Source organism: Lynx canadensis, chromosome A3 (genome assembly GCF_007474595.2).
Source record: "Lynx canadensis isolate LIC74 chromosome A3, mLynCan4.pri.v2, whole genome shotgun sequence".
Taxonomy (NCBI): domain Eukaryota; kingdom Metazoa; phylum Chordata; class Mammalia; order Carnivora; family Felidae; genus Lynx; species Lynx canadensis.
Window position 1 is genome coordinate 71,912,656 of NC_044305.1, and position 15,891 is coordinate 71,928,546.

At 36.7% G+C, this 15,891-nt stretch overlaps 1 protein-coding gene across 4 annotated transcripts in view; it reads right to left on the reverse strand.

Annotated features, from left to right (window-relative positions):
- Positions 1-15,891, reverse strand: part of ASB3 (ankyrin repeat and SOCS box containing 3) — a 119,553-nt gene that overhangs the window by 35,776 nt on the left and 67,886 nt on the right. For all 4 annotated transcript variants that reach the window (XM_032592638.1, XM_030310580.1, XM_032592639.1 and 1 more), the window contains 4 exons: positions 12,254-12,366; positions 11,529-11,664; positions 8,561-8,738; positions 5,935-6,132 (listed from right to left, as the gene is read on the reverse strand). In XM_032592638.1, the coding sequence (XP_032448529.1) occupies positions 5,935-6,132; positions 8,561-8,738; positions 11,529-11,664; positions 12,254-12,366 (625 nt within the window). The remainder of the gene's footprint in view (positions 1-5,934; positions 6,133-8,560; positions 8,739-11,528; positions 11,665-12,253; positions 12,367-15,891) is intronic.

The following is a 15,891-nucleotide window of genomic DNA, read 5'->3' on the forward strand; positions in this document are numbered from 1 at the left end:
GAAAATTCTGAAAGCAGCAAGGGGTAAACGTGCCCTCACATATAAAGGGAGACCTATAAGACTCGTGACTGATCTCTCTTTTGAAACTTGGCAGGCCAGAAAGAATTGGCACGAGATTTTCAGTGTGCTAGACAGAAAAAATATGCAGCCGAGAATCCTTTATCCAGCAAGTCTGTCATTTAGAATAGAAGGAGAGATAAAGGTCTTCCCAAAAAAACAAAAACTGAAGGAATTCGTCACCACTAAACCAGCCCTACAAGAGATCCTAAGGGGGACCCTGTGAGACAAAGTACCAGAGACATCACTACAAGCATAAAACATACAGACATCACAATGACTCTAAACCCGTATCTTTCTATAATAACACTGAATGTAAATGGATTAAATGCGCCAACCAAAAGACACAGGGTATCAGAATGGATAAAAAAACAAGACCCATCTATTTGCTGTCTACAAGAGACTCATTTTAGACCTGAGGACACCTTTAGATTGAGAGTGAGGGGATGGAGAACTATTTATCATGCTACTGGAAGCCAAAAGAAAGCTGGAGTAGCCATACTTATATCAGACAAACTAGACTTTAAATTAAAGGCTGTAACAAGAGATGAAGAAGGACATTATATAATAGTTACAGGCTCTATCCATCAGGAAGAGCTAACAATTATAAATGTCTATGTGCCGAATACCGGAGCCCCCAAATATATAAAACAATTGCTCATAAACATAAGCAACCTTATTGATAAGAATGTGGTAATTGCAGGGGACTTTAACACCCCACTTACAGAAATGGATAGATCATCTAGACACACGGTCAATAAAGAAACAAGGGCCCTGAATGAGACATTGGATCAGATGGACTTGACAGATATATTTAGAACTCTGCATCCCAAAGCAACAGAATATACTTTCTTCTCGAGTGCACATGGAATATTCTCCAAGATAGATCATATACTGGGTCACAAAACAGCCCTTCATAAGTTTACCAGAATTGAAATTATACCATGCATACTTTCAGACCACAATGCTATGAAGCTTGAAATCAACCACAGGAAAAAGTCTGGAAAACCTCCAAAAGCATGGAGGTTAAAGAACACCCTACTAACGAATGAGTGGGTCAACCAGGCAATTAGAGAAGAAATTAAAAAATATATGGAAACAAACGAAAATGAAAATACAACAATCCAAACGCTTTGGGACGCAGCGAAGGCAGTCCTGAGAGGAAAATACATTGCAATCCAGGCCTATCTCAAGAAACAAGAAAAAGCCCAAATACAAAATCTAACAGCACACCTAAAGGAAATAGAAGCAGAACAGCAAAGGCAGCCTAAACCCAGCAGAAGAAGAGAAATAATAAAGATCAGAGCAGAAATAAACAATATAGAATCTAAAAAAACTGTAGAGCAGATCAACGAAACCAAGAGTTGGTTTTTTGAAAAAATAAACAAAATTGACAAACCTCTAGCCAGGCTTCTCAAAAAGAAAAGGGAGATGACCCAAATAGATAAAATCATGAATGAAAATGGAATTATTACAACCAATCCCTCAGAGATACAAACAATTATCAGGGAATACTATGAAAAATTATATGCCAACAAATTGGACAACCTGGAAGAAATGGACACATTCCTGAACACCCACACTCTTCCAAAACTCAATCAGGAGGAAATAGAAAGCTTGAACAGACCCATAACCAGCGAAGAAATTGAATCGGTTATCAAAAATCTCCCAACAAATAAGAGTCCAGGACCAGATGGCTTCCCAGGGGAGTTCTACCAGACATTTAAAGCAGAGATAATACCTATCCTTCTCAAGCTATTCCAAGAAATAGAAAGGGAAGGAAAACTTCCAGACTCATTCTATGAAGCCAGTATTACTTTGATTCCCAAACCAGACAGAGACCCAGTAAAAAAAGAGAACTACAGGCCAATATCCCCGATGAATATGGATGCAAAAATTCTCAATAAGATACTAGCAAATCGAATTCAACAGCATATAAAAAGAATTATTCACCATGATCAAGTGGGATTCATTCCTGGGATACAGGGCTGGTTCAACATTCACATATCAATCAACGTGATACATCACATTAACAAAAAAAAGAGAAGAACCATATGATCCTGTCAATCGATGCAGAAAAGGCCTTTGACAAAATTCAGCACCCTTTCTTAATAAAAACCCTTGAGAAAGTCGGGATAGAAGGAACATACTTAAACATCATAAAAGCCATTTATGAAAAGGCCACAGCTAACATCATCCTCAACGGGGAAAAACTGAGAGCTTTTTCCCTGAGATCAGGAACACGACAGGGATGCCCACTCTCACCGCTGTTGTTTAACATAGTGCTGGAAGTTCTAGCATCAGCAATCAGACAACAAAAGGAAATCAAAGGCATCAAAATTGGCAAAGATGAAGTCAAGCTTTCGCTTTTTGCAGATGACATGATACTATACATGGAAAATCCGATAGACTCCACCAAAAGTCTGCTAGAACTGATACATGAATTCAGCAAAGTTGCAGGATACAAAATCAATGTACAGAAATCAGTTGCATTCTTATACACTAACAATGAAGCAACAGAAAGACAAATAAAGAAACTGATCCCATTCACAATTGCACCAAGAAGCATAAAATACCTAGGAATAAATCTAACCAAAGATGTAAAAGATCTGTATGCTGAAAACTATAGAAAGCTTATGAAGGTAATTGAAGAAGATTTAAAGAAATGGAAAGACATTCCCTGCTCATGGATTGGAAGAATAAATATTGTCAAAATGTCAATACTACCCAAAGCTATCTACACATTCAATGCAATCCCAATCAAAATTGCACCAGCATTCTTCTCGAAACTAGAACAAGCAATCCTAAAATTCATATGGAACCACAAAAGGCCCCGAATAGCCAAAGGAATTTTGAAGAAGAAGACCAAAGCAGGAGGCATCACAATCCCAGACTTTAGCCTCTACTACAAAGCTGTCATCATCAAGACAGCATGGTATTGGCACAAAAACAGACACACAGACCAATGGAATAGAATAGAAACCCCAGAACTAGACCCACAAACGTATGGCCAACTCATCTTTGACAAAGCAGGAAAGAACATCCAATGGAAAAAAGACAGCCTCTTTAACAAATGGTGCTGGGAGAACTGGACAGCAACATGCAGAAGGTTGAAACTAGACCATTTTCTCACCCCATTCACAAAAATAAACTCAAAATGGATAAAGGACCTAAATGTGAGACAGGAAACCATCAAAACCTTAGAGGAGAAAGCAGGAAAAGACCTCTCTGACCTCAGCCGTAGCAATCTCTTACTCGACACATCCCCAAAGGCAAGGGAATTAAAAGCAAAAGTGAATTACTGGGACCTTATGAAGATAAAAAGCTTCTGCACAGCAAAGGAAACAACCAACAAAACTAAAAGGCAACCAACGGAATGGGAAAAGATATTTGCAAATGACATATCGGACAAAGGGCTAGTATCTAAAATCTACAAAGAGCTCACCAAACTCCACACCCGAAAAACAAATAACCCAGTGAAGAAATGGGCAGAAAACATGAATAGACACTTCTCTAAAGAAGACATCCAGATGGCCAACAGGCACATGAAAAGATGTTCAGCGTCGCTCCTTATCAGGGAAATACAAATCAAAACCACACTCAGGTATCACCTCACGCCAGTCAGAGTGGCCAAAATGAACAAATCAGGAGACTATAGATGCTGGAGAGGATGTGGAGAAACGGGAACCCTCTTGCACTGTTGGTGGGAATGCAAATTGGTGCAGCCGCTCTGGAAAGCAGTGTGGAGGTTCCTCAGAAAATTAAAAATAGACCTACCCTATGACCCAGCAATAGCACTGCTAGGAATTTATCCAAGGGATACAGGAGTACTGATGCATAGGGGCACTTGTACCCCAATGTTCATAGCAGCACTCTCAACAATAGCCAAATTATGGAAAGAGCCTAAATGTCCATCAACTGATGAATGGATAAAGAAATTGTGGTTTATATACACAATGGAATACTACGTGGCAATGAGAAAAAATGAAATATGGCCTTTTGTAGCAACGTGGATGGAACTGGAGAGTGTGATGCTAAGTGAAATAAGCCATACAGAGAAAGACAGATACCATATGGTTTCACTCTTATGTGGATCCTGAGAAACTTAACAGGAACCCATGGGGGAGGGGAAGGAAAAAAAAAAAAAAAGAGGTTAGAGTGGGAGAGAGCCAAAGCATAAGAGACTGTTAAAAACTGAGAACAAACTGAGGGTTGATGGGGGGTGGGAGGGAGGGGAGGGTGGGTGATGGGTATTGAGGAGGGCACCTTTGGGATGAGCACTGGGTGTTGTATGGAAACCAATTTGTCAATAAATTTCATACATATAAAAAATAAAATAAAATAAAATAAAATAAAATAAAATAAAATAAAATAAAATAAAATAAAATAAAATAAAATAAAATAAAATAAAAGGCAAAATAAATAAATAAATGAAAACATTAAAAAAAATGTTAAAGTTCAATTTTGACCTAATAAAAAAATAGAGTTAGATACATATAGAGAAAAATAACTGAAATAACTAAAGTCATCAATGCAGCCCTCGTGAGGAAAAACTAGACATGTTAGAAAGACAAAACTTGGAGAGGTACACAACGAACTACTATGAAATCATGAAAGTTATGCATAGGGCAGGTCCAGATACTCAGATTCACCAAAACCCCTAATATTCAGACCACGATATATACCTGGAAGCTTACATTCAGAATAAATAAAATGAACTTCTATTTTACATAGCAAATGTTAAAAAATGGTTGACTGAAAAGCTTCATAAATAAATTTTTGATAGATGTTTCAATTAAATTGTGGAGAGGAGTCCATAATCATGAATTCAAGAGAGCCAATGGAATTTGAGGTATGCAAGCAACCTCTTCTGTGTCATTAAAAACAAGAGTGTCTATCTGCACAACTTATTCCATTACTAGATCAACCCTAGATATTATTCAGTATGTTTTTTTCTTACACATAGCCTTATTCTTACTATTTTAAAACCTTAGGAGTCTTATCAACAAGTACTGGTCAGAACCTAATAAAGCAGCAGTAATTCATTTATTCTACCTCAGAAGATCATGGAAGATTAGCAAAACAAATATTTTAAGATCTTTTAATTTAATTTCCCTGACTTATATAGAGAAGTGCCACATACTAAATTCATTAAAAATACAATAATATTTACAAAACTAATATTTCATTTTTAGGCTCATAACAAGTTTTATAAATTTCAAATGGTAAATAACCCGAAATACAATGTCTTATTTGATAAAGTCATCTTAAATTCTTTTTTCTTCCCCAGCTTTACTAAAGTAAAACTGACAAATAAGATCGTAAGATATTTAAGTATGCAACACAGTAATTCCATATATATACACATTGTGAAAGGAATCCTCCCTCTACCACCAAATTGACACATCCATCACATTACATGTTTACCTTTTGGGGGGGGGGGGGCGGTAAGAGAATTTAAGTTCTATTCTTAGTAAACTTCAACTATACAATACAGTTTTATCAACTATAGTCATCATGTTACACATTAAATCCTGAAACCTTATCCATCATATAAATGAATGTTTTAATTCTTGAATTATTTTGATAACTAAGTATTATCAGAGAAATCCTGCATTTACTTTAATACACTGAATTTACAGTATTCTGTAAAGTTGCTACAATAAAAATATGATCCAGGTCCAAAAAGGGAAGAGAAAAAAATCTGACATTATCACCTCATTTTATTGTACTTTGATGGAACGACGTACATCACAGAGGGTTATTCATATCTTTCTAAGTTAACAATTAAGCTTCAAGTTTCATCATAAAAGAAAATCACTTGGAAATATATCTCCACGTAGCAAAAAAGGATAAAAATATAGCAAATATACATACTCCTTTTGGAAAGCCATACACATGGGAGAGCTGAACCCAAAGATGAGGCACATCTGGGCATCTGGGCTGTAGCCATGCTGGAGTAACATTTCTAGGCACTCTTCATGCCCTCCAAACACTGCAGAGTAAACGGGGCTCACTTTGTCTGGCCCAGTGTCACAAACCCGGTTGGTAAGTGGTATTAACAATTCCAAGATTCTGTAAGCACACAAGTTCAGGGCATTTCATGTTTTATATGTACACGAGTGCAGTCAACATTTCTATGGCACTTATTTTAATAGTCACCCTTTGATTGATTTAAAGTCTTTTTCTGTCTTCTACCTACATTAGATTATTACAGGATAATAAAATGTTACCCTTATTGTTGCTTTATACAAAGGTCCTTACACATATCTGAAACAGAATTAAGTAATGTTACTATAAGTAAATATGTAACAGGTTATCCTTATTTTTTCACTAATTATTTCCCTTGCCACCATCATCACCATACTCTCCCAAATTCAAATTTTCTATTAGGTATTTTAGGATCTGATAATTTAAAACTTCATTATACCAGATACAAATTTATATCAAGAAAATAAATAATTTTCCTCCTTAAAGTACAAAATAAAATTTATTTTCCTAATTAATAAGAATTTTTAAAGAGGATGAGTGACATGCAATGAATAGTATTTTCATGAGGAAGGAATAAGAATTTCTGCTAAAATATTCTATTTTCTGAAAAGAATATGAGCTCTTTAAACACTGAGGCAGATTTATAAAGAAACTGGTTGCTAAGTAGAGGAAGTTCTAAAGAAAATCATTAAAACCTAAGTTCTTAGATTATTTGTAAACTTACCTCCAAGACTCACAGCTGGAAAAAAATTAACAGTTTACTTTTCTAAAATTAAAAATAAATCTGTAGGGATAAGGTCAGCCATGAAATCCCCCCTCTTTCTGGGAAAAGAAATGCAGGGTTACTCCAAAGCTACTTTTCTTTAGTACTTACATTCACAGAAGGGGTTACATTGAAGTGGTCTATGGAGGAAATCGTTATAACAAAAAAATTCCCAATATTGAGAACAAATAAGGACAAATCCCAAGAGGGTTTTGGTATCAATTTAAAGCTCATGGTAGAATTGTATCTAAGACTTCTGTTTAAATAAACAAGCAAGAGTTAAGAAAAACACCAAATCGTAAAACCTAGGTATTCTGTTGAAATAAAGAATCAGTTTAATGTCCCTTAATAAATGTGTTTTAAAAATGGATTGGAAAAATTATACAAGGTGCAATAGTAAAATACCATGCCACCTAGTGGCATAATAACCAAATGACAGAATGTTTTCCTACTATGTAAACATATGAAAGTAATGACAATTTCACTATTTCTTTTTAAATTAAATAATACAAACAACTACATGGGGCGCCTGGGTGGCTCAGTGGTTGGGCGTCCGACTTCAGCTCAGGTCATGATCTCGCAGTCCATGAGTTCAGGCCCCGCGTCAGGTTCTGTGCTGACAGCTCAGAGACTGGAGCCTGATTCGATTTCGGGGTCTCCCTCTCTCTCTGCCCCTCCCCCACTCATTCTCTCTCTCTCTCTCTCTCTCTCTCTCTCTCTCTCTCTCTCTCTGTCAAAAATAAATAAACGTTAAAAAAAATTTTTTTTAATAAAAAAATAATATGAACTACAAAACTACTATTTTAAATTATGACTCTAAAGAGTTTAAACATACACTTTTTAAAACTATTCATTGCCGGGGCACCTGGGTGGCTCAGTCGGTTAAGCGGCCGACTTCGGCTCAGGTCATGATCTCACAATCTGTGAGTTCGAGCCCTGCGTCAGGCTCTGTGCTGACAGCTCAGAACCTGGAGCCTGTTTCAGATTCTGTGTCTCCCTCTCTCTGACCCTCCCCCGCTCATGCTCTGTCTCTCTCTGTCTCAAAAATAAATAAACGTTAAAAAAAAAAAATTTAAAACTATTCATTGCCAATTTATGTTAAGATGGGCTGCCATATTCTCAGAGGTATAACTAGCTTATTCGCTTCTAAGATTCCTGGAACCCCTAATTTTAGGGAGTTCCAACTTTCTTTAAGTCTCTTTCTCCAGAAAAATTTCATAAGAACTTCTGACTAAGGAAGAAGAGTAACAGAAGTAGGGCAGGCAAAGTACCAAGTTGGATTAGAGATTAAAGAGAAGGTCCAGTCACAGGGTTCAAGATGGGGAGAACTCCTTAGCCCACACAAAGGAAAGACTCGACCCAAGAAGGGTCACACACTCAAAAGCTTCCTGGGGTCAAACAGGAAACATCGAATAAGGCCATCAGATTGTTAACTAAAGACACCTGGAATAAAACCGGAGCAGAGCAGCAGAGTATGGCCACAGCTTGAGAAATTAGAGGGAAGTCTTAATACCCTGAGGATGCCCCAGGGCTCCATCTCCAGCCATTCTGTTCACACTAGGAAAGTGTAAGGCTAAGAGGAACTGGGGATGGCACGGAGGACAGATATGGGGGTGGCTCTAATCATACAGCAGGCTGGTAGAGAAAATACCAAGGATTTTGCCTAAGATAAAAGAACAGGCTCAGAAGATTTATTCTTTGCGGACTTTTAATTACGAGACTATTTTTATTTTCTGTTTTACTACTTACTCTGTATGGCCCATTTGTGCAGCTGCATGAATAGGTAACTGCCAATCATCCTCATTACAGTAAAGATCAGGATCTGCCCCACTGGACAGCAAAAGCTCTACACATTCTGTGTGGCCCTCCTGAGCAGCAATGAACAAGGGAGTAGCTTCATCCAATGCTTGACAATTGACATTTGCACCTAATAGAGGATAACAACATGTAACAGACAATCTTAATTTATTTTTTTAAAAATGATAATTAACATAAATTTCAAAACAGCTGTCTTAAAAGGGTTTTATAGTACAATAGTTCCAACCCCAGTGGACGCTGTTGTATAAACATACTGATTTTCGAAACTTGTTGGTAACCATTTTAAATTGTTTTTGCTTTTATGTTAACAAGAAAACAAGTGATTAACATTTTAGAATTCATTTTTAAGCTAAAACAAAAATCTTATGCAATGAAGGATTCATTTCATTCCAATCTGTCCTCCAGCAAGCACTCTGTGGGTCCAGTAAGTAATCACTGAAAAGTGGAAAATACAAATCATCAAAAATGGATAACATCTGACTATTACAGAAAAAGTTAAGAAAAACGTACGTTATAAGACTTTATAGATGCCATTAATCAATTCACGCTAAGATTTATGAAAAAAAAATCCCCACAGATATGACATACATTGGGGCCATACCTTAAAACTAATGTTAACTATACTTTTCATTATATCCTTTTCCTTCATGACCACTACATTTAGAGCCTTATAATGAAAGAGAAAATGTCTATTTAAATGGTTTCGGAGCAGACTTTCAGAGAACAAAAACTGAGGCGCCTGGGTGGCTAGGTTGGTTAAGCGTCTGGACTTCTGATTTTGGCTCAAGTTAGGATCTCATGGTTCGTAGGTTTGACCCCTGCTTCAAACCTGCTTGGGATTCTCTCCCTCCCTCCCACTGTCCCTCCCCCACTCACATGAGAGCACGCGCTCCTTCTCTCTCTCTCAAAAATAAACATTACAAAATAAAGAACAAAACTAATCAATTACTTAAATGCCAATATATTAAGACGTAAAAAAGTGACCTCACTTTTGGTGAAGGTTTTAAAAATAGCTAATTTCCCTCAATTTTTCTCATTGACAAATAACATGTTAAATATGCTAAGTATAGTGTTATTGCATGACAATGAGAATTTTTAAATTTCTCTAATGTCTCAGTGGAAATACCTTCATCACAAGGGAACAAAATTTTTTTTTCTTTGAATGGATGTTCTATAAATGCACCTTGAATAAACCACAGCCCTGAGACAGGTAAAAACTCTGCAAAACACAAATACTAAGTTAAAGGGTTGATGGAATTTCAGAAATTCTAACTGGACACTCAACACATCCAGATAAGTAGGATCTTCTCGACTTAAACAAGGTGGATGCTTCACGTACTGTCAACCTCAGAAAGAAGGGAACACTAAATATATTAAGAAAAGACTAAGTCAAGAAAGAAATCTACTTAACTTTCCTTTTTAAGCAGTTTCATTTTGATTGACAATTTCAAAGAATCAAAAAGAATAAGGAACCAGTCCCTATAAGATTACAGGTAGAAAGTTGGAAAAATGACAGATAATTCACTGAAAGGAAAATCATTTTAAGGAGTTAGAAACATATATAGCTACATGATAAACATACCTACACACCTTTTCAATTTGCTGTTCATAACTATTCGGGGAGGGGGGGAAGGAACAAAACAGAACAGGTGCTTAGCATTCTGGGAGACAAACTCAGCATGAGGAGACAATCATTAAGGTATTGTTTAACCTATTTTATTTTAAATATTAGTTACATGCTAATAATTCGAAGTTATGGAACTGGAGGCCATAAAATGAATTAGGACAGCCTCAGGAAAACACAACAGAGAAGAAGAGGAAGAGAGGAAGTCACATGAGAAGGCCTGCTTCTAAGCCTCATTCTGCCAGGAAATATTTTCTAGATCTTTGGCAAGGCACTTAAACTCTCAGGGCCTGGGATTCTTAATCTAAAAAAGTACATGTTTAAATAAATAATTTTGGAGATTCCTCTCAACTCTAAGATTTACAGATTCAATATTTGTAACAGGTATCTTAATTTGGCACTTAATGTTTTCTTTGCTCCATACTTCAACTTGCACATTTGAAGGTTTGTAAGAAGAAAGCAGAAATAAGAAAATATGTGCTTTGTTGTCGAAATAAACTTTGTTTTGTATATTTGGAGGCAACTTATTAAAAGCCTAGGTATTATAGACAAATATAAAAAGCCTAAGAATTTTTAAAAAATGTTTTGCCTGGCAGCAAATCTGGTGTATTTCCCTTCTGCTCGTAACTATCCATGCTTCATCAGGTTCGTACTATGAGTGTGTGCACAGCGTTTGGAGGAATTTGAAAGCCCTTACATAACAAAGGTTTCCAGTCACAGAAATGTCATACAGCATAAGAATGCCACCTCAACACCATCTCCTCTGGTAATGCTGAATGTGTAATGACTGTCACAGAGAAACCTTTAGCAGGGTTAGGTTGCTATTAATATATTCAAAGCGTAAACATGCTTTCAAATAAACCATTTAAATAATCCCACAATTTATCAAAACATACAACTCAAAGGCTTAATATACAAAATAGCTATCTAATAAATTAATTAAGCTTATATAGTCTTGTACCCTAGACAGTTGGAACTGCTCAGGTCCCCATAAGAAAGAACAGCCCCATCATTCAACTTGCCAATAAACCTGCTTTTGTGATAGATCGTTGTGTTCCTCCTCAAATAAATTAGTAGCTGTGCATCACATTATGTTAGTAATAGACACTTAGTAACCAGGCTTATAAATCAACTTGTATGTACTCTTATTTACCACTAACATAAAACCACAAATTTCACAACCTGATTTATATCTGGTCCAGAACTGTACTTCCCAGGAAGACACACTTAAAACTGAAGATCTTAACAGTGCAAAGGCTAAAGGATTCAGCTTACCCGATGAAATAAGTATGCTCAAGCTTTCTAGCTTGCCATACTGAGCAGCCACAAATAAAGGTGTGATTCCAAAGTCATCCTGGCATTCCTTGTCTGCTCCTTTCTTAAGAAGCAATTTTATGATCTCACCATTTTCCTAAAGCACAGAATCATATTTTAAACAGGAGAAAACAAAGAAAATAGAAGGTATCTGTTTTCTTATCCCTGTGTTTTGGGGTGTTTTCATCTTCACTAAAGGAAAACTTTTTTTTTTTAAGTGTATTGTTCAATGGGAAGGATGTACTAGACAGAGATTATTCTATATGTTTAGCCAGCCCAATAAACAGGTGAAACATTGATCTCTAAGAATTATAATCCTTTTAAAGCCTGCAAAATTAGTTTGCTAGCCCAAGCAGTAAGGAGTTAGCACAGTTTCTAAACACACTGCTATAAATAAAGTAAGTCATTGCTCCTTATCAATTTATACCCTAAATATTCTGATGGTCTCTTAACTATGCCATCAACATATGAAAAACTTAGATAATCCCTGAATCCCAAAGCTGCTGGAACTACCAGAGCAGTGGGCTTATTCAGAATGATCATTAGCATTTAGACTGCCTTTTCTGTACTGCACTAACCATCATAAATCACAGGCAAGTAGGAAGCAAAAACTGTATAGAACTGTCATTTTAAAAGGGTAAAACACATAATTTACATGGAAATGAAATAATAAATTCACAGGTTACCTGAAAAGTAGCCTGATGCAAAGCGTTCCATCCACACATAGAATGGGATCCATTAACATTTGCTCCGTATCGAAGCAACAGCCTTAACACATCTATATGTCCATTTTCAACAGCTGCGAATGCAACAGTCAAAACAATTATTGTCAGTAGAAAGGCAGGTTTGTAGGACTGGACACTTTGGTGATGTTCTCATCACTTATTCACCCTGGAACTCACAGTGCTGTGATCATTCCTATCAAGAAATCAAAACACATACTCCCTATGCAATCCCAAAACATTTATCACAGTTGTCTTAGCTTAAACCTATTAACATACACATCCTTTCTGTGAACAAAATTATTTTCAGTAGCATTTAAAAGAATACAGAGGAAATGGAAGTAAGAGGCAAACATTTACTCTCTCTGCTAATAAAGACAATGTTTCTATTTAGTTAAAATGCAATTGGGAGAGAGATAAGGATGAACAGGTCAGAAGAAACAGCAGTCTGAAGAAACAGTCCCAAAGGGATTGAAAGGTTGGCTGTTACTACCATTTGACCACAAATGACAATAGTCACTGCCCAACTGAAAAAGCAATACTGCAAGTTCTGCATCTTACATATTTTTTCCGTCATAAACAATCGTTAAATGATGTGTTTGAAGCAATCAATGAAAATACAGTAAAACTTTGCTTGTTTGAAAAAGAAACCCCAGACAACCTAAAGAGTATTTTTGGAGAAATGCATATTACTTAATGGCCCCCAAGTTGCTGCTACAGTAAATCGTTTGAAGAATAGCTCACATGCCCATAGGTTCCTTAAAAAACGTGCACCCTTGGGGCGCCTGGGTGGCGCAGTCGGTTAAGCGTCCGACTTCAGCCAGGTCACGATCTCGCGGTCCGTGAGTTCGAGCCCCGCATCGGGCTCTGTGCTGACAGCTCAGAGCCTGGAGCCTGTTTCCGATTCTGTGTCTCCCTCTCTCTCTGCCCCTCCCCTGTTCATGCTCTGTCTCTCTCTGTCCCAAAAATAAATAAACGTTGAAAAAAAAAATTAAAAAAAAAAAAAAAACGTGCACCCTTTTACTAATTCCACCAAATTATTCTATTTTCTTTTACATATCTAATTTAACATTACCCCAAGGTACGTGCTGCCAAATATCAGGTGCATACAATAATTTACAAATCTGATCTTGTGAGGAAGAACACAGGTATGATGTTATTAAGTTGATAGAACAAACGAGTGGGACTAAACTTTCCAGAATGTGATCTACCACAAAACAAAATTGTGCATTGACGATGTCATTGATTCTGGAGTAGTTAAGGTGGGGGAAACAGAACGCCGGAACAGAGGTATAGAGAACTTAATAAAATAAGTACCCATACACATACACCATTAGCAAATATGACATACTGTGATTGATGTACATGTGAGGACTTCTTGGAATTATCAGTTTGGGGAAATATCAGTATCAGAAAGAGGACAGATGTGATAGGAAGGTTTGACTTCATGTGCTTGGCAATGAGAAAGAAGGTTTGAAAAACAAGTATGAATTTTTTATTTCATCTCAAGTATATATTTATTCCTTCTACTATAGTTGCAGGTAGGAAGTAAAAGTCAACAACTCCCAGTCAAAATTTAGAAAGGCGCTAGACTCTTAAAGAAAGAGCCACATTTGGAAAATGCTAGCATAAAATAGGAAAGATAAAATACTTGAAGGTAGAAAGCCAGAAATGATAAGTGTACTCATTATTACTGAAGATAAGTAACATGTCACTAATACTCTTAATTTTGTATACTGAATTTATACCAAACCTAGTTCCACCACAAAGGACTGTCAGAAGTTTTTTAGTTAAGAATTCTCTTATCCTGGGAGGTTTCAGAAACCACAATGGTTGAGACAGCACCATTGTAGCAGAAGTTTAACATACCTTATTTCTAAGTTAACATTCAAGGGTATTTTATCAAGGAAAGAACAACAGTTTTTCAAGCTAGGTTATTTTTCTATAATCAATCTAAAGTCAATCTAATTTGGGTGGAGGACATAAGAAAAAAGGAAGAAAATCAGTTTCATATCCAATTCATCATTATCAGTGACTGCTGATAAAAATCATTCTATAGCCAGATCCTGAGTTGAAGCTTATCAACTGGCAGTGATGTATGAAGCAGGGTAAAGATGTTTGTTTTTCATGAGTTAGGCTGACCTTATAAAAATGAAATTCAAAAAAATTTGTTTTGATTATTAAATACACTACAGTAGAGAGACAGAAAAATTGTTTTTAACATCATAAATACATTAACATGATACCTGCATCTCCAGTGAAAACATTTGCCAAAGGCAACAGTGAAACCAATATAAAGAGTATTTTTATAGCTCTATTTCAAAATAAAGCAATTTAATGATTAATAATTATGAACTAGTGGTTCAGAAAAGTGTACTTAGAGGGGCGCCTGGGTGGCTCAGTCAGTTAGGGGCGTGAGTGACTCTTGATTTCAGCTCATCATGAGCTCACAGTTTATGGGATTGAGTCTACGCTAATAGCACGTAGAACAGCCCACTTGGGATTCTCTCTCTCCCTCTCTCTCTACCCCTTTCCTCTCCTTCCCCCCCCCAAAATAAATAAACGTTTAAAAAAAAAAAACTAAACAAAAAGTACATTTAGAACTTACATCTACTACCAAAGCCTCTCCTTTGGAAAAAATGAATTAACTTATTTTTCTTTACATAACAAGTTATCAAATTAAGCGGGGGGGGGGGGGTGCTATGAAATAATAACATATATTATGCTTCAATAAAAGTTTATTAAAAAACAAAAACAAAACCAGATTTGAACTTCCTATTTGCTGGCCCCCTAATCCACTAAGAAAGCATTCTCCTTAAAGAAAGAAACCGTGTTTCATTCTGCTTGTATGCCTAGTGCCAAATGCAGACAGAAGACAGGAAATAAATAATTGTTGCCTGTATGAATAGGAAAAAAACAAAGTCTAAAAGAAAACAAGTTTTCTCTTTTTAAAAACACATCCCTTTCCAAACTAAACAGGCTTCAGAATTACACTTCTGTATAGGACAACATTAACTGGTACTAAACTAGCCTTCCTGCTATCAACTATTATACAAGTGAACAAATATGTAAAGCAACTTTTTCTGGCATTAAACAAGTCAGAACATTGTGATTCCTGAAAGAAGGGAAACACATGAGGTGAGCCCCATGACCACCTCAGCTCTCTGCCTAGGGACTTTTCTTAATTATGGTGCAGTGAGCTGAAATCTAAGCAGGGCAAGGTAAGGTTGAAGAAAAGGTACTCAAGAAAGGAAACAATCCAAGCAGAGGACAGCAGTCCACTGAGCTAAGGAGGCATAGATTAGAGTTTAAACAGCTGACATCTGTGGTGCAAGGCCCCAGAGGAAAGAGATCTGTGCAAAGGAGAGGTCCTGGTGTGGAAGTTCTCTAAGAATCCTCAGCTGTGGTCGAGGCTGCACATGCCTAAGGCAAGACAAAACTCACAGAACTGCTGAAGGATTAAAAACGAAATAGAGATAACTAGAGGGCAAAGAGTACTGGGGGCAATGGAAATCCTAGGAGTTCTGGCCAGTCATGGTGGTGAAACAACAGGATACCTCATCAACACCCTGGGAATCCTGCTGAGACACCCAAAAAGTAGA